Source organism: Falco naumanni, chromosome 9, assembly GCF_017639655.2.
Source record: "Falco naumanni isolate bFalNau1 chromosome 9, bFalNau1.pat, whole genome shotgun sequence".
Lineage (NCBI taxonomy): Eukaryota > Metazoa > Chordata > Aves > Falconiformes > Falconidae > Falco > Falco naumanni.
This window is the reverse complement of record NC_054062.1, coordinates 11,642,485-11,660,230: the sequence shown is the minus strand read 5'-3', so window position 1 is coordinate 11,660,230 and position 17,746 is coordinate 11,642,485. Positions and strand designations below refer to the sequence as shown.

The following is a 17,746-nucleotide window of genomic DNA, read 5'->3' as shown; positions in this document are numbered from 1 at the left end:
CCATCCGAGGAGAGCCTGGTGGCTCTTAACCCCATTCCTGATGCAGAAAAGCAAACACAGGTAACGCTGCCCCAATGGCCTTCTGGAGTCTGCTCCTGGATGGTGCAAGCTGTGGGGTGGCTTGGAAATGGAGGTGGGAAGAAGGTGGTTATGCTGCAGAGCCTCTGGTGACAACATCGGGGTGTGCCTCAGGTGAAACGGCTGTCACCTTCCATCCCCAGCCATGAGCAGCAGCTGCCTGGAGAGGGTCATCTGTCTGAAAGGTCCGGTTGTGATACAGCTCACTAATGTGCCCTTTACTAATCATGTAACAAGGGGTCGGGGAAACACGGAAAAATAATCCCTAATTACCAGGCACTGAACATCCAAGGAGAATTTGTGGCTTTAAATAGCGGCATCATGCCCAGAGAACACAACATGTGCCTGAACTGTGGGGACAAAACGAGTAGCAGCTTGGAGCTGGTACCTCTGAACATCCTGAAGTCACGAGCTGCGGGGCGTTGGTGTTACTTGCGTGTCTGCACTTGTACGGGTGATTGAGGTGGGACTGCTCCTCTGGAGGTCTCTGGTGCAGCTGCCTGCTCACATCAAGGCCACCTTTGAAGGCAAATGGGTTTGTACAACTTCTCAAGTATCTAATGGGGGTTTCAGTTACAATCTGCTGTACTTCCAGAGCTGTTCTACACACCTTTGTGAATGGAGCGTGCTCAGCTCGGTGTTGCCTTGCCCGCCTGGCTGCGTGGCGCTGGGGTGCAGGGCTTGCTGAGGGCACGCTTTGCCTCTGGCTCCCGTGCAGGGGGCAGCTGTGCAAAGTGTGGGGCTGCTGCCCCGGGGGAGGGGGCTGTGGCACAGCACCCCACTGTTGGGAGCGGGAGCGGGTGACCTGCCAGAAGCTGGGCTGGGAAGCCGGGGCTGCCAAGAAGTCATCCATGCACAGAAGCGGGGTCGGTACGGGGTGGGGGAGCAGCTCAAGCTTTCATTAGTGCACAACCCGCAGCAGCTACTTGAGGAGGTAGATGGGTTTCTGGCACTGCACTAAATCCCCGCCTCAGAGCTGTGCTACCTTCAGGGGGACCATGCAGCATCACCCCCTGCCGCTGCGGGCAGCGTGGGCTGCGTCCCCCTTGAGCACGGTGCTGATGGGGTGCTGGGAGCCCTCTCCTGCACTGACCCTGTGCAGCTGCTGACACTGGCCCCGGGTTTAGCACTGGTGTTTGCAGAGCATCAGGGCCTCTAAGGCTCAAATTGTTTATTTTTCCTTGTAACTGAAGCTGTTCCTCGGCATCTGAGTAGACTTCCTGGGGAAAGCTGTTCTTCAGCAAATAAATAATTTCCAGGGTGGGGATGAGGAAGGAGGAGCAGCGGCTGGCTGGCTGCAAGGCACAGCCCAGGGCTGATGCCACTGCGAAGGCAGCACTGGCTGCACGCCCTGGAAAGTGTTCAGCGGCACCAGATGTCTCTCCCCTGCACAGCAGGCAGTGGCCGAGTGCGGATGGTGTCTCTGGGAGCTGCCAGGACCTGATCCTGCAGCGCGGGCAGGGCAGAACTGCAGAGAGGGCAGAGGCAGATGAGAGTCGTGCAAGGTCTGGGTGGGAAAGCCCAGGTTCTGCACGCCTCGGGCACTGTTTGCTGCAATGGACACGGGACTGCAGCTCTTCTAACGCTCCTGGCACTGCTGCCACCTCCCTCCTCTGGGGACGGCTCCTTTGCTCTTGGGTGCTAGTGCTGACCCTGCCTGCAGCGGGGCATGCAGGGAGCAGCACGTGGTGGGGCGTGCAAGGCGCTGGGCAGGGCAGGGTGAGCAGGGAGCTTGGGGGCGACCACCCTGGGCACGTGCAGGTGTCCTCGGCCGCTCTGTGCCACCCGCTCCTCTCAGCATGCTGGGGAGCGGCAGCCCCACGTGGCTGCGGGCGAGGAGCAGTGTGCCCAGCACATCTGGCTGCTGAGCGCCGCGTTGTGAGCCCTGGGCCAGCGGGGAAACGCCACGTCCCAGCAGCCCAGGTCTGCCGGGGCAGCTGCCCGCTCCCTGCCCTGAATGCCCGTTTTGGTGGCCAGGCTGGGGAGAACTTGTCCCCGTGCTGCCCCGGTCCTGCCGCTCCCATGAATACAGGTGGTGTCCAGACAGGCTCCCACCGTGTGAGGGGCTCCCGCACAAAGGTGGCCCTTGGGCTCCCAGGAGACTGGGGGGGCGGCACCGTGTGCCGGGGCTCCTGGCTCCCTGCCAGCCTGGCTGTGCACCCAGGGGTGATGGAGGAAGCCCCCTGTGTGGGCGTGAGCAGCACCTGGCCATGAGAGCAGCCCCCAGGCAGAGCCCCTTCCCCCTGCGCTGTGCCATGGGTGCTGCTGGGGAAGGGGTGTTGGCAGGGTGCCCCCCCACCCCCAGGGGCTGCTGTGCTGTGCCGGGGGGGCTGGGGTAGCTTGGGGCTGGTGATGGCAGCAAGCCTGGGAGCAGATCTCTGTTTCCACCGGTGGTGAGTCAGCGGCAGCGCTGCCAAGGCCCGCAGCTCCCCTCCCTTCCCTCCGGCCGCTGCCACCTCCTGCTGCCTGGCCCTTTCCCGCTGCCGCTCAGGGTCAGCAGCCCCCTCACCCGCGGTGCCCTGCGGCTCTCCAGAGCCTGCCCGCGGCCCCAGCAGTGTCCCACCAGACAGGTGCCAGCAAGGGCGGCCGACAGGCTGGGGGCACAGCATGGTGGCCGTGGTGCTGGCACTGACCCGCTGCTGGGGGACTGCCGGGCTCTGCCGAGAGGCTGCCGACACGGCTGGGCACCACGTCCCTGGCACAGCTCCCTGCCGAGCCCTGCGTCCCACAGCCTGGCCGTGCTGGGACAGATCTAGGCGGAGCGGAGCCGTGTTGCCCCCAGCCCCAGGAGGCAGCCCTTGGCCGGCCGGGCCGGGGCAAGGCAGCGCTGCCAGGCATGAGGCCATGCTCCCTGTCACCCAGCAGTGACACGGCCGCAGCTCCAGTAAATCTTTTGCTGGCCCTGGGGACAATCTGCTCTATCTTGGGTGCAGAGCGGGTGGGTGCCCTTTATGGCCCAGAGCAGGGGGGGGAGGTGGAGGCAGATGGGTGCTGCCCCTGCACCCAGTGCTCTGCCCCTGCCACCTTCCTCCTCCCCTGCAGTAGCTCCATGGTGGGAGCAGCGGATCTGTGCTGGGAGCAGCAGGTCTGTGCTGGGAGCAGTGTGTCCATGCTGGGCCGTGCCCACTGTGCCTGCCCCAGCCCAGAGAGGGGGACATGGGGGGGGAAAGGATGCAGAGGCTCCCTGGTCTTGCAGGTGGGTTCATGCCTTGGTTTCCCCACTGCACCATTTCTGGCAGCCCCTCGCAGCCCTGGGGTGTTGCAAAGGTGCATGCAAAGCCAGCAGCGCCTGCTGCTCGCCTGACCAGCGTTGTTTGGGTTGGTCAGTGCTCGCATCCTGAGCCCCCGCTGCACTTCCAGCCACAGCTTCGTCACGGTTACAAGAGAAACAGCTCCCTGCTATGAGCGCAGCCTGGCCAAGGGGAAGCACTCGAGCAGGTTTGGTGCTGGGCACCCCCACACTTCCCAGGGGAAACCTCACCCACTGTGTCCTCCCCAGCTCCCTGCTGGCCCTGGGTGCAATGAGCCGGTGGGTCTCAGCAGGGACGTACCCATCCTGCACTGCCCTGCAAGCCATGGCTTGGGGATGCAGAGAGCAGGGATGTCCTGGCAGAGTGATGCCAGCACCATCCTGCCACACTGCCACTGTGCCAGGGAGCCAAGGCATGTCCCTGGGGAGCGGGAGGGAGAGGCACAGCAGCAAATGCCTCCCCTCCCCATGTTGATGCGCTGCCAGGGCAGCAGGGACCATGTGGCAGGAAGGGTCAGGGAGGGCAATAAAAATAGATCCCTGTGACGCTCAGTGCTGCCGGCTCCAGCTTTGAAGCATGTTCGTGATGTGGGCACAGCCCCAGGACTTGCTTCCACCTGCTGCTGGACACACATCGCCTCGTTTCCTGGGTCAGTGGCCCCGGACGGAGATAAGAATGGAGGGAAGGGCCCAATTACCCTGCCAGATTCTCCGAGCACAGCTGCTCCTGGCCCTGCAGCCCCCAGGCAGGCGGCTCTCAGCTCTCTGTGGCCAGGGAAGGGCTGCGTGGCCATGGGCGAGCTGTTGGATTGTCTCATGTCCTGGGGCTGGGGTGGGCAGGGCCCTCCTGTGGCAGCAAACTGCAGTCAGGGTGGTTCAGCTGCACCAGCTGAGGCTCCCAGCACCCAGCATGGGATGAGGACCGATGGTTTTGGTGCATCTTTGGCAGGTGCCAACAGCTTGCTGCCAAGGACAGGCTCCAGACGGAATGTCACCTGGAGCAGGGCTGGTGCCATGTCCTACCCTCCATGCATCCTGCCTGCCTGCAGGCTGGCCACCCCCCGGGCTCACCAGTGGCACCAAGCTGGCTCTGTGCTGTGCTGGCACCATGCCACGGTGCTGGTGGGGCCGGCTCAGCGGCAGGACGAGTGGGACAGCCAGCCCGGTCAGTGGGGCCAGGGCTGAGGCAAAACCACCACAACCCAACCAGCCCCAGCCAGTACCCGAGGAGGTAGGGGGGATGGAGGCTTCAGTGCCCGGCTTCCCCCGGGGCCACCGTGCTGCAGGAGGGGGTTTGGAGGGAGGGCTGTGGTGCCAGCAGCACCTGCCTGCATGGCCTCGGCTGCTCTTCCCCGGGCACTGCATTGCCGTCACGGGGCCCTCGGGCACAGCAGCCCCTCAGCATCCCTGTCTCAAGCTTCATTTGCTGCTTGCTGCTGAACTGAGAGATTTTAATCTTTTAATCACGTTATGAGCTGAGGTGGTGCCGGCCACGCACAGGAGGAATGTCTGGAAGTCAGCAGCGCCCAGCGCGGCGGGAACCCATCCTACCCCCATCCACAGGTCCTCATCATGTCCTGATTGGAGACCCCCATCTTCAGCCTCCCTCATCCTGCCTGGGACCGGGACCAGAGACCAGAGAGCAGGACCAGGCATCAGGGACCATGGACCAGGACCACAGCCGGGGAGCAGGGTTGGGACCTGCACAAGGACCAGCTAGCGAAGGGATGCTGAGGCTGAGGGCCACGGGCATGGACTGGTCGGGCATGGGCTGGTTGGGGCCAGGAATGGAGAGCTGGAGCAGGCGCTCACAGGCTTTTCCATGGACCCGACCCCGGGTGTGATTCCCTGACACATAATAGCAGAGAAAGGGGATCAGGGTGACTTTGAATTGAAAGAAAGGCACGGAGCAGTGGGGGGTCCAGGAAGCCCAAGGACCCAACACAATAACCCCACTGGGAAACAAAAGCCCCTTTGTTTTTGTTCGCTGCTGGTGTTTTGTCAGTGGGGAGCCAGAGGAGGCTTCGGGCAGAGCCCCACACGCTGGGGGCTGCTCGCACAGTGCCGGTGCCGTGGCTTGTACGGTGCTGGTGCCTTTACAGCCTGTGCTGCTGCTGCATGGCCTTGCGCTGCCAAGAAACCCTCGTGAGGCTGCACACTGCTGCCAGCTCGCCACTCTGCAGCACCCCACATCACCCTGCGTTGCCCCACATCACCCCACATTGTCCTGCATCATTGCACATTGCCCCCATCGTCCTGTGTTGCTCCCTCCCCAGGTACCCCCAGGCTGTGGTGCGAGGGGCTGCGGAGCCTGGCCAAACTGCAGGCTTCGGGGCCAAGGCCAGGCAGCTGTCGGGGGGGGAGAAAGTATTTCATGCAATGCCTGTCATGTGGGCATAATTAGAGCTTCTCGTTATCACGGTGTTAGCAGCAGCGAGGAGCATGCTCTCAGAGGGGCGTCTTTGCAGGAGGCCCCATGGCTGCAATTAGGTGACGCTGCCCTCCAGCCACGCGGGTTTAATTACTCCCTTCCCGGTGTTTTCATCCCGAGGGGAGCGGAGGGGCGTCCCACAGCCCAGCCCGGCACAGCGAGATGGCAAAGAGCCACGCAGCCCCCGCCGAAGAACAACAAAGCCCTGGAATTAGAGATGCGCTGGGAGTTTACTTTACCGCAAAAAAATGTCAGAAATCCATATTGTTTGGACAGGGATTTGCTTGGGGATCGCTAGATAAAAGCCTGGCAGGGACCCAGCTGGGGGGAAAAAGTCAGCCAGCTCCTTTCTCGTGGTGAGGACTTGCAGCCAAGCGAGGGATGCGCTGGGCGCGGGGGGTGGCAGGGGCAGGGGTAGGCAGGGCTTGTGTGAGCCAGAGCAGGACCCAGGTCTGGGTGCAGCATAGGGCCGGGGGGTGTTGAGCTGCCCCAGGCCCAGCGCTGGCTTTGGCTCTTCATGGTAGAAAACATTTCAGCTGTGCCGGCATCCTGGGACAGCGGGCTCAGCTGCCTGGTGATGGCTCTATGGCACGAGGAGCCCAGTGGGACACGAGGCCGGTGCGCAGGGCCTCGTGGTGCTGAGTGGCAGCTGCTCTAGCACACACAGGCGGGAGCTGGGCGGGGGGGCTGCTCCCACCCGGGGGCCTCCAGCAGCCCCATGCTTGCCAAATTTTGCAGCAGAGTCAGGGCAGCTGCTGCCCCGTGCCCACGCTCAGCTGCTCCCCTCTCCCTTCCCTACTTGCCCTGGCAGCAGCGCCCAGCCCCGGCTGCCGCAGCTCTCACAGGGAATGCCAAACCCCCCATACCCCCGCCCCCCCCTGTCTGTGCTGGGGACTCACCTGCCTCTGTGCTGCCCAGCCGGGGCTGTGGCACAGCCGGGTGCTGGGCCGGGTGCTGCGCGGGATGTTGGGTGCTGCCCCAGGCTCAGAGTGGAGGATGGGGAGGATGTGGGGTGCCGTCCCCAGGCTCGATGCGGGTGCTGCGGGGGATGTGGGATGCCATCCCCAGGCTCAGGGTGGTGGATGTGGGGTGCTGCCCCAGGCTCGGTGTGGGGAGCGCTGCCCAGAGCCACACCAGATGTGCAATGAACAGCAGCCACATGTGCCAGCAACCCCCGGGCATGCCTGGCTGTGGGACAGGGACGGCAAGTGCCCACCCTGCCTGGCTTCGGGAGAAATGACAGTGCACGCAACCCAGTTTCACATCTGTTATTTTTTTAATACTGTTCATGTCTAAAATGACCAAACCCAAGCCAAGCGCTGCTGGCCCCTTGCCCTGCCTTAGGCGGAGAGCAGGATGGCCCCGGGCTCCCTCGCCGCATGTGCCTCCTCCCCACCGGTGCTGGGTGCCGGCTGGGCACCCCGGCACTGCGGCCATGCTGCTCTGCACCCCCTGCCAGGAGAGGGGACTTCGCACGGCTCTGGTGAATGCATTTAAATAATAAGCTAATGAGCGGCAAAAGCAAAGGCATCTTAATCACGTCTCCTAAAATAGCAATCAGCAGCTGTTCCTCCTGCCCCGGCAGCGAGGGGGCCCTGCCCGCCCCGCAGCACTTGGCGCAGGCGAGGGCACGGAGCCCTGCAGCCGGCACCAGGCTGGTAAGGCACTCACACCTTTACGGTGACGGTGAGTGTGTGGTCAGTGCGGTGTGCAGAGCGGTGCTCAGGTGGGGTGCAGCACAGGCGGGTGCTCAGTGCGGTGGCATGGGGCGGGTGCTGCCATACCACCGGTGGTGCAGACTCGGCTGCCTTCCGGTGCTGCAGGGACACAGGGCTGAGCTCCTCTCCGGTGTCCCCAGGAAGGCAACGCTGGACGAGCTGCTGGCTGTGGGGCAGCCCCATGGCCCCTGGGGCCACGTTGTCGTGGGGGTGTCGGCTGGGAGCTGCGCTTACCGCATCCCCTGCCCTGCAATGCCACAGGCACGGTGCAGCTGACTGGGGCACAGCAGACGGGGAGGGTTCTGGGGTGGGAGCCAGGCTCTTGCCGCAGCCCTGGCCCAGCTGCATCGGGGTGCCCCGGCCGGGCATGGTGGAAGGTGGGCGCAGGGATGCGGCTGGGACCTGGCCGGGTGCTCAGACCACGAAGCGCAGCCCGTACGTCATCTGATGGCCGTTGTCCCAGGCGTAGAGCACCTTCTCCTTGGGGTTGTAGTCAACCTGTGTGGTGAAGGCATACTGGTTGAGGAAGGGCAGCCGGAGCTCTGCCTCCGTGTCCGTGTGCGTGTCAAAGGCGTAGGAGATCTGCCCATCCTTCTGGCTGTAGGTGTCCACAGCGTAGAGGATGCCACAGATGATGAAGCAGTTCCCATAGGCATTGCGCTTTAGCCCTGTCTTCCAGGTGGTCTCCCTGCGCACCGAGAGGTCCCCGGGGTCGAGTCGGCTCAGGACGATCACCTCCTGCTGCGAGTAGTCGTAGTCCACGGAGGGGTAGATGACCCAGAGCCCGCTCTCATCCACGGCGAAGTCAATATCCGAGTGGCCCCTCCATTTCCAGGGTGTCGTGTCCTCGTACACCACGTCATGGAGCAGCGCCCAACCCGCCACATACCGCTCCTTCAGGTCGTATTTGATGATGTTCTTGGTGAAGGCGCGGTTGTAGTAAAAGGCCCCCCGGTACACCACGTGCCCAGTGCCGATCCAGTTGTAAGGCAGCTTGTAGAGGTTGCTCCAGCGGCCTGCGAGCGGGTGGGAGGTGTGTTGGGACACCTCGCAGCACTGGGGTCCCACGCACGTTAGCCCAAGCGTGCTGTAAGCGGCATGGGACTCATTTCCCCCTCACTGCCCCATGGGTGCTCCCCATCAGCTGCCCACCGCCCCAGGGCCCAGCACAGCTGGTGCTGCACGGCACTGGGTGCTCCCCCAGGAGGAGCCGGGGACCCTGTGCCGGCTCGGCCACCAGCCCTCACCCTGCTTGAAGTTGTCGAGGCTCCTGAACTCCACCAGGCTGTTGCCGTAGTAGTAGTTGGTGACATAGATGCGGTCGTCCTTGGCTGCCGGGTCCTTCATCCAGGCTCCCTCGTTGCGCCCATAGCTGTGGTGCTCCATGGGGGGCTCCACGGACTCGATGGTGCCTTCACACTCCACCTCCTTCACTGGGTACCCAGGAGGAGGAGGAGGAGGAGGAAGTCTTACCCCTGCCCCAGGCAGTCTGCCTCCTCCAGGGTGGGAAGCCCTTCCACACAGCAGGGCTACTGCTGACCCAGCCTGGCCACAGGTGCCCCCTCCCAGCCCCCCCCTCACCCACCTCTGTTCGGTGTTTCAGGGCCCCCGGTGCTGTCAGCCCCCTGCCCGAGGATGGTGGCGGGGATGACGCGGGCAGTGCTGCGGGCGGCCAGGGCGGTGCTGGGCACAGCTGTGGTGCTGGGCACAGTGGTCTCTGCCCGCATGACAGCTTGGGCTGGGGTGCCCTCAGCTGGGGGGGGTGGGGGGCCCCTCTCCTCCTGCCGCTCCGGTGCAGCTGCCCCCCTCCCGGGGCTCTCTGCAGGGGGACGAGCCAGGGGGTCGGTGCATTTGTGAGGGCAGCCCCTGGCCCTCCGCCTCGGTGGGAGGATGCCCCCAGCCCCCCACACCCCTGCCCCACCCTGGGGACTCACCGCGGCTGCCAGCTGGTCCCTCCACTGTTCCCACCTGCCCAGCCTTGTAGTAAGTGATGCCTCGGACCACAGTTTGCTGATGCACAGGTGGCTTGGGCTTGGGCGTGGGCTGCGACCCCCCCCTGGCCTTTGCGTTATCTTTTTTGGGCTTCTCGGGCTTCAGCTGCTTCTCCTTGGGTGCTCGGGGGGCTGCCTTGTCCCCCAGTGCCTTGCGGGTGCTGGGGTACCGTCCCGCCTCCTTCTCTCGGCCGCCTGCTGTGTTCTGGGGGGCACAGCCCCGTCAGACCCCCACCACGCCAGGCAGTGGGTGCAGGCACCAGCCCTCGGCTGCTGGCTGGTGCACCCCGATGCACTCCTGGGAGCTGCCAGCCCCCGCCACAGCCGTGGGGGAGCATGGCTCTGCCCCACGACAGCCACCCAGTGACACCAGCTGGGGCTGCGAGGGGCTGGGGTCGTGGGGGGTACCTGTGCCTTGGTCTCAGGGACGGCAGCAGCATCCTTCTGCAGCAGCTGGTAGCCCAGTTTGGAGATCTCCTTTTTGATGCTCATCATGATGTCGGAGTAGTTCTCGTAGCGTCTCATCTGGTTGGTGAGGTGCAGGACACTCTCCTTCATGAAGTCGTTCTCTCTGCTCAGGTTGGTCTTGATGGTCTGGAGGAGAGGAGAGGTTGGAGCCCCACTCAGGGAGCCCACAGCTCCCCCAGATGGTCCCAAGCAGCCAGATGGGGCACACTGTGGGGATGGTGCCTGCTGCAGCTCACTCACCTCCTCCAGCGTGTTCATCTGGGCCACCACCTTGCTGATGTAGGAGTGCACCTTCATCAGGTCCATGCTGTAGAGTGTTCCCTCCAGCAGGTCCACCATGGACTGCAGCTGCACAGGAGAGCAGGGCTGGGGCATGGGGGGCTAGGGCACAGGGCTGGGGCACGGGGGGCTTGGGCACAGGGCATGCAGCGTGGGGCATGGGGCTGGGGCACAAGGCTGGGGCTGGGGCAGGGCTGTGCAGCTGCTGCTGATTGCCCATGTCCTCGTCCCTGCTCACAGCCAGAGCGCAGCAACCACACTGCTCCATCGCCCTGTGGGCCTGCCGGGGCAGGGACAGGGAGTATGGGCTCCTGCATGCACGGAAGGGGTCTCTGGCCCCCAGCCCACAGTCCCATCACATCTGCAGATACCTTGAAAAGCTCGGGTGCCTGCTTCTTCAGCTTCTCCATCTTCCACTCATTCTCACAGGGGTTGAGCGAGGAGGGGGGTGCGGTGCAGGAGCACTTGCAGTCAGCCCCCGAGCTTACTGTCTCCACTGTGTAGAAGTCCTCCACCCGCAAGCTGCCGTTCCTGACGCGGCTGCAGGCGTCCTTGCTCAGCGGCCGCAGGATGCACTTGCAGCGGCAGTCGGAGCCTTCTGAGGTCATCCGGACCTGGTCCGCCTCACCCAGCGCCTGCGGTGGGGCAGCCAGTAAGCCTGGTGTCCCACCCGGCCACCCCATGGGGCCCTGTGACCCCAGCAAGCCAGCACGGCTGGCTCCTTCTCTGCTGCGTGCCCAAAGGTCTCCCACCGCCTCTGGGGCTCCTGGCCATGTCCTGAAGACCGTGGGGCATCGTCTGGCCCAGAGCACCCTGCACCTGGGTGACAGTGACAAAACCCAGGCAGCCGCTCGCCCCCACAGCCACCAAAGCGCTTTATACCCCGAGGTACTTTGGTCCTATTTCTGTTGCTGTTTCCCAGCCTCCAGCAAGAGCCGAGTGAGCAGGGACGGTGGCGAGGAGACCCAGAAGCGCCTCTGTTCCCCCACGCCCACAGCCCCAAGCCCACACAGGGTCCCTTGTTCGTGGTGACATCCAGCCACCTCGGGGCAAGCTCGGCCGCTCCAGACTCCGGCAATGGCCTGAGGCACACATTCAAGGACTCCCTTGTTTCCGCACATGGCCCGGACTCACGCTACGGGGCCCAGGGTGCTTTTTGGCTGCTTTCTGCAGATAAGAAACCATTCTCCCTCCATCTTTGCGTTGTGCTTGGGAACAAGGCTGCGGCTCAGCCTGCCCGGCGGGATGGGGACCTCCACCCCTCTCGCCCCCTTCTACCGGCTGTGCACCCGTGGGGGACATCTGGGCTGGCAGGGAGCATGGCCAGGCTGCCGGGTGCCCTGGCTGCAGGGATGTGCCTGCCCCGAGCACACAGGAGGGTGGCAGACAGGACAGCAAGTGTGGTGACCCTGGAGGGTGACGGCTCTTCCTGCAGGGACTCTGACTCACCCTGGGAAACAGAGCGGTGGCAGAGCTGGGAACTGAGCTCAGCCCCGGCTCTCCCATCCTCCCGCAGAGCACGGCGCAGCCTGGGAAAGGGCAGAGGCCCACGGGCCCACGTCCTGCTGCGGGCAGCACCCACGGCCACGCAGGCACCGTCCTTCCAGTGCCCAACCGGGCTGACGTGCTGGTGGCACTCAGGCAGCAGCTCTCCTGGGCATTGCCCGCGGGGCAGGGACTCCCAGCTCCCCACAGCCCCCCAGCCAGGGCCGGGGGCTTCTCTTCCTCAAGCAGCAGCAAGACCTCCTGCATTTTGCATTTCAAAAAACCCTTTCTCCTTCAAAGGAAAACCAAGATCCTGCTGGCTGGGAGGAAAACCCCAGGCGGCTGAGAGGGCTGTAAATTGAACAGGATCTAATCAAGCTCTGTCTCGGCAGGGAGCAGGACCCCCTCCCCAAACATGTCCTCTCCAGGCTCTCACATCTCCCTGGGCCCCCTGACCTGCCCATGGCAATGCCAGCACTTGTGCAAACAGGCAGGCCGATTCACAGTCCGGCCACGAGCTGCTGGCCCCTCAGCACACACCGGGGCAGCTCCCGGGCCCCCAGGCTGGGCTGCTGTCCCTGCCACGAGTTCTGTCTCTCTATGCACACGGCGCTGCACAAGGTCCCAGGGTGCACAGGCATCCCTGTGGGAGCTCTGCACGAGGTCCTGGTGCACACAAGCATCCTGTGGAAGCTCTGCATGAGGTTCTGGTGCACCCCATGGGAGCCCCACTTGAGCTCCCAGCCTGGGTCCCCTGATCCCACCAACGCCCCAGGCACTGACCACCGGAGAAGCCGCCCCCGTGCAGCACCACCCACTGCCCTGGCGCAGGCTGCGATCCTGCCTGCCCTCAGCGCCTTCAGGAAGGGCTGCAGCTGCCTGTGCTGGAAGCTCATTCCCCCGGGATCCCGTGGGAGCAGCGGCCATTGGCCGCGTGTTCCCTCCCACCACCCTTGGCAGCGCGGCTGCGGGAGGCACGGCTGGCGTGGGGCCCCGCGTGTCCCGCCGAGGTGGGTGCAAGTGGCCCGGAGCTGCGCAGGCAGTGCTGCCAGCGGCTGCTTACTCTGCGCCATGCATGGGGGGGCCGCAAACGGAACCCACCTGGCTGCATCAGGGGGCAACCCCTTTCCCCAGAGACCTCCTGCTTCCCACCGCTTCCCTCCTGCGTCCCAGCGAACGGCCCCTGGCCCAGGCAGCGGGCAGGCAGGCAACGGGCCAGGGGGGTGGGCAGCGGGCCAGGGGGGTGGGCAGCGGGCCAAACAGGCAGGCAGCGACCCTGGAGCCCAGCAGCCACTTTTGTTTCATGGCCATGCAGTGACAGACAAATCCACTCACCTTGGGTCAAGGTGTAGTGGGTGCAGGGGGCCGGGGGGGGGTCTGGCTGCCCCTGCCCAGGCGCTCACTGCATGTGCCCTGCTGTACCACAGCCGGGGCAGCTGCCCACCTCCACGCAGGGTAGTAACATTAAACCTCATTCTGCCTTTTAAACGGCTTCCTTAAACAGGAACCGTATGTTCTATTTATATGGAAAGGACTATAAACAAGGAAGTCTTAAAAAAAAAAGTCCCCCCAAGGTCCATTCTGCCGAGGGTCACCCCACTTTGGTGCACTGGCTGGGTGCCCTCCATCAGCCTGTGCCTGGCTGCACCCCCCGGGCAGGGGCAGCCCGCACACCCTGGCACATGCGGACCCGCTGCCTGGCAGCGTGCGGGTGGGTCGGGACGTGGGGGCACGAGGCAGCCCCTGCCGAAGGCTGGCACACTGCACTGGCCACTCAGAGTGGGAATGTGACGGCTCCCTAAGAAACCGTCCTGGGGGCCGCTGCAGTGCTCTGGGGGCTCCAGGTGGGTCTTTCCCTGAAGCTTCTCGCTGGCTGAAGACCCCAGCTCCAGGGTGCAGGCAGGTGGGTGCTGCCCCTGCTCTGGAGCCGGGTGCCAGCTCTGTGGCAGGGCCGTGCACCCATGGCTGGTGTGGGAGAGCATCCCTGCACTTTGTCAAGGGTTTCCTCACTCCCAGTTTTACAAGCCGGGTAATTTTCCCAGCGCTGCCTGGTTTCTGGGACCTCTTGCAAGAGCGTCCATGTGAGCACTGAGTTTGTGCCATTATTTGGAGAAAGCGGGACCTTTGACAATGAACCTTGGCCAGCTTTTAGGCTGTTCTTTGATTGCTGCCAGAGGACTTGTCTTGGAGGAAAACACGCTGCGTTGATAAGCATGCTGCTGCATGGCGTGCCTCTCACACAGCTGCTGGAAGGCATGTCCCCGTCACAGGAGGGAAACCATGTCACCCTCCTCTTCCTTCTCCTCCCTGGCTTGGCACAACACATTAAACACGTTCTGCAGCACGGGGAGCCATGGCAGAGTAGTGCTGGCAGAGCGGGGCCGGGGCTGATGGTGGGCAGGCCCCGGGCGCTGGCACAGCTCAGGCGTCCCGTGTTAGTCACGGGGACACGACCAGGCGAAGCGCTTGGGTGGCACACAAATGCCCACTGACAGGACCTCGCCCCAACGGCAAGAACTGAAAAACTCACCCTCAAGCACAGCCCTGGTGCAGAGGGAGGGATGGAGGTGGTGATGGCACCACGCGGGTCTGTGGGCTGTGGATCCCAGAGCCCTTCAGACAGCATCACCCCCGAAATCCTGCAGGATCTCCAGCGCAGGGCTCCCCCAGACATCACTCCCAAGCCAACCGTTGCCAACAACAGCTGCGTTTTCATCTTACTCCACCAAATGACTTGGAAAATTTTGGCTTTTTAACGCTTTGGTGATCCTGGCATCTGCACCCTTGCTCCCTGGGGGCTGCTCCCACCACTCTCGCCCTGGGCTGGGTCCCCATGTCCCGGCTCCAGCCTTGCCCGGGCACCGGCCCCACGGGAGAGCGGCGGTGGGGAGGGCGGTGAGCGAAGGCCTCGGTCCCACGGGAGAGGCCGGCTCCCACGCGGTGCCGCCTCCCGCTCCCACGTTCCTCTCATCTCCGCGGGGGAGTCTTGTCCGGGCCGCGCTTTTCTGGCACGGAGGCGCTAATTGCAGAGCTCATCACGGCAGCGCTGGGCTTTGGGCACCTTCCAACCCACCCAGCCCGCTCGCGGTCGGACCCCCCCGCGGCGCGGGGCGCCCCAGCCCTTCCCTGAGAGCATCCCACGCTCCGGCCCGGGCCCGGCGCGAGGGTCTGTGCCCGCTCCCCGGTGTCCGGGGCGGCCCGGCTGCTGCCCGTGGGGGGCTCGCCGGAGCTTCGCTGCCCCAAAAGCTGCTCCCGCAGGGAAACACCGTCCGTGCCGCTCAGAGCGGGGGCCCGGCCCGCGGGGACACGGTCCCCGGCGCAGATTGCGGTGCCGGCCCCAGCTGGAGGCGGTGGGGATCGCTCCCGCCCGCTCCGCCGTGGGACTCCCCCGGAGCTCGCCTGGGCACGGCAGCGACCGCTGCAGCCACCGGGGCCCCCGCCCCGGCTCCGCCCGCCCCGACAGCCCCAGCTCCGCGGGGGAGTGGGGGGGCTGCCCCCGCCCGGTCCCGGGCACTCGCGGGTTGGCGCAGCGCCGGCCCTGACCCCAGCCCCACTCCCCGGTGTCGGTGCCGGTCCGGCCGGTGCTTACCGTGGCGGCCCCACGCGCCGCGGCCGGCGGCGGGAGCAGCAGCGCCGGGAGCAACAGCGCCGGGAGCAGCAGCGCCCGCATGGCGAGAGCGGCGCCGAGCGCCCGCACCGAGCGCCCGCTCCGCCCGGCCCGGCCCGGCCCGGCGGCGGGGAGGAGCCGCCCGCCCGCCCGCTCGCCTGGCCCGCCCCGCCCCGCCCCGGCGGCTGCACCGGCCCCAGGAGCGGCGCCGCGGCGACGGGGGGCGGTGCGGTCCCGCCCGAGCGGAGCTGGCCCGTGCCCGCCCCGGGGCCGTCCGGGCTCTCCCTGTACCGGGGCTAGCCACTGGCCCGACGGCGCTACCCGCTCTCTTCCCGGGCTGCCCACTCCCCCTCCTCTGCCAAGGGGGGTGCCCCGGGCGGGCCTGTCCGGGCGCCCCCCCGGTGCCTCCCTGTTCCCCCGTCCCGGGCTGCCCGGTGCGCGTCCCGCGCTGGGGCCGCCCCGTCCCGCAGGCAGAGCTCCGGGGCTCGGCCGGCAGGTGCCCCCTAGCGCCCCGCCGCTCCCGGTGCGCCGGCCGCAGCGAGGCGGAGGGGAGCTGGGGGCAGCCGCCGCTGCCGGGGCGGGCCGGGGCGCGGAGCCCACCGGGGCGGTGCCCGCGGGGAGCGGCAGGGAGCAGCCCGCAGCGCGGGGAGGGCGTGGCCCGGCGGAGGCGTGGCTGCCCCGCGGGTACATCCGGGCGGCGCGGGCGAACTACGCTTCCCGTCGTGCCCCGCGGGAGGGCGGGGCGGCCCGGCCCGGCCCGGCCCGAGCACGGCGTCCGCAGCGGCGGCTCTGGCTGTCAGCAGCGCCCGGAGCGGCCATGGGGCAGCGCGGCCGCCGGGGCTCCTGAGACCCGCCGCGCCCCGGCCCGCCGCGGCCCCGGCGCCGCCATGGAGCTGGAGCCGCCGGCAGAGCTCCCGGAGCCCCTTGCCGCCGCCAAGGGGCCGCCCCACAGCGGTGAGTGGAGCGCGGGGGCTCGCGGGGCCGGGGGAGGGCGGGGGCCGTGGTGGGGGGGCGGCAGCGGTGGCTGGGCCGCGGTACCGGGGGGTTCCGCCTGCCACCTTGGGGCTGCCCCCAGCGGGCGCAACTTTGCGCGGCCGCGGGGCACAACAAAGGGCCGCGCTGTCAGCGCCGGCGGGACGGGGGCGGCGCGGGCGGGGGTCCGTGGGCTGCAGCGGCCGCCGGGCTCCGGGGGCTGCGCCCCGCTCTAGCACCACCCCACACCCCCGTCCACCCGCGGAGCAGGGGGGCTGCGTTCGTACCGAACCGCGCTACGCGGCCAGTGGCACCGGGCCGGGGGCCCGTGCCCCGTGGAGCTCGGCCCGGTGTGCACCCCCCGGCCCCTCGGCCTGTGTCCGGCTCTCGCCCTCGGCGGGCGCCGTGGGACACGGGCCGGCGCTGCGGGGGCTGTCCCCGGTGGCGCGCCGTGCAGCTCGCCCCGCCGAGGTACCCGGTCCCGTCTGGTTTTTTCCTTCTCCCCTACAAAGGGTTCGCGCAGACAAAAGACGCCGCTGCTCAGGCCGCGGCGGCGGCACTTGGAGGCACCGGCCTCCCCTGCCGCGCGGTGCTGGCGGGCCCGGGGCCCGGCGGGGCCGCGGTGGCTCCGAACCGGGGCCCTTTGTGCGAGGCCGCGGCCGGCGCTGCCGCCTCCCTTCAGCGTGGTGCCCGTCGGGTGGATGCTCCTTCCTAACCCGGCTACTTGCAGAACTTTCTACCTTAATTTGGGAAGCGCCTGTTCCTGTGGTGCGTAACGCAGCGGTAGCGATACTTTGAGTTTACTATTTCCCCCCTAAGATAAACGAGGGGAATCTGCTTCCTCAGGTCAGTTTTAAGAGTTCTTTGCGTGTTTCGAGTAGCTGTTCGTGGGACAGACGTTGTATCTGCGGCTGCGGTTTGCCTTTTCAGTGGGTGATGTAACAGCCTTTTACTGCTTTGCCTTCAAAAATGTGAAATACTGGCACGGTGTTGAGACATTGCTTGACCTTCAGTCTTTCTAAAGCTTCGGCCGCCGGGGGAGGAGCAGAAAAGGTTGCCTTGGTATTTTGTTGGTTTATAAAATATCTTCAAATGGTAATGGCAAATGAAGACTCTTAACCTTTCCTCTTTTTAAGGAAGATTCATAGCACTTTTGATACCTTGGGCTACAGTGTCATCACTCTTTACAAAAGTGGTTAAAATGGTACGATGTTATATCTATATACACAGGAGATTATATAGAGAGGTATATATAGAATTACAACCTTGGTGGCTGTGTTAAAATCACTAATGAACTTAAGCTCTGCACATGGCTTCTGTGTTAAGCCAGAGTAAACTGCCATAAGTTTATTGGCATCTTCACTGAAAGAAGCCTTAGAATAACTTTGAAGTGCAGTTGCATGTTTTCATTTCGGCAGTTACAGGCAATTGCAGCCTCATGATTTGAGGGGGCATTTGACATTCTTG

The 17,746-nt window shown here is 65.3% G+C and overlaps 2 protein-coding genes across 5 annotated transcripts in view; one reads left to right on the top strand and one right to left on the bottom strand.

Moving 5' to 3' along the window:
- Positions 1–7,016: 7,016 nt before the first annotated feature.
- Positions 7,017–17,746, bottom strand: part of OLFML2A (olfactomedin like 2A) — a 51,185-nt gene continuing 40,455 nt past the window's right edge. The window contains exons 1-8 of one of the 3 annotated variants that reach the window (XM_040605505.1): positions 15,290–15,439; positions 10,587–10,850; positions 10,177–10,284; positions 9,877–10,062; positions 9,412–9,673; positions 9,063–9,296; positions 8,725–8,910; positions 7,017–8,493 (exon numbers count right to left, since the gene is read on the bottom strand). In XM_040605505.1, coding sequence (XP_040461439.1) covers positions 7,892–8,493; positions 8,725–8,910; positions 9,063–9,296; positions 9,412–9,673; positions 9,877–10,062; positions 10,177–10,284; positions 10,587–10,850; positions 15,290–15,370 — 1,923 coding nt within the window. In that variant the 5' untranslated portion in view covers positions 15,371–15,439 and the 3' untranslated portion in view covers positions 7,017–7,891. Of the gene's footprint in view, positions 8,494–8,724; positions 8,911–9,062; positions 9,297–9,411; positions 9,674–9,876; positions 10,063–10,176; positions 10,285–10,586; positions 10,851–15,289; positions 15,441–17,746 lie in introns of those variants that run through there. The other 2 variants (XM_040605507.1, XM_040605506.1) reach the window with 2 other exon arrangements.
- Positions 15,542–17,746, top strand: part of NR6A1 (nuclear receptor subfamily 6 group A member 1) — a 98,216-nt gene continuing 96,011 nt past the window's right edge. For both annotated transcript variants that reach the window (XM_040605509.1, XM_040605508.1), the window contains exon 1: positions 15,542–16,261. In XM_040605509.1, coding sequence (XP_040461443.1) covers positions 16,195–16,261 — 67 coding nt within the window. In that variant the 5' untranslated portion in view covers positions 15,542–16,194. The remainder of the gene's footprint in view (positions 16,262–17,746) is intronic.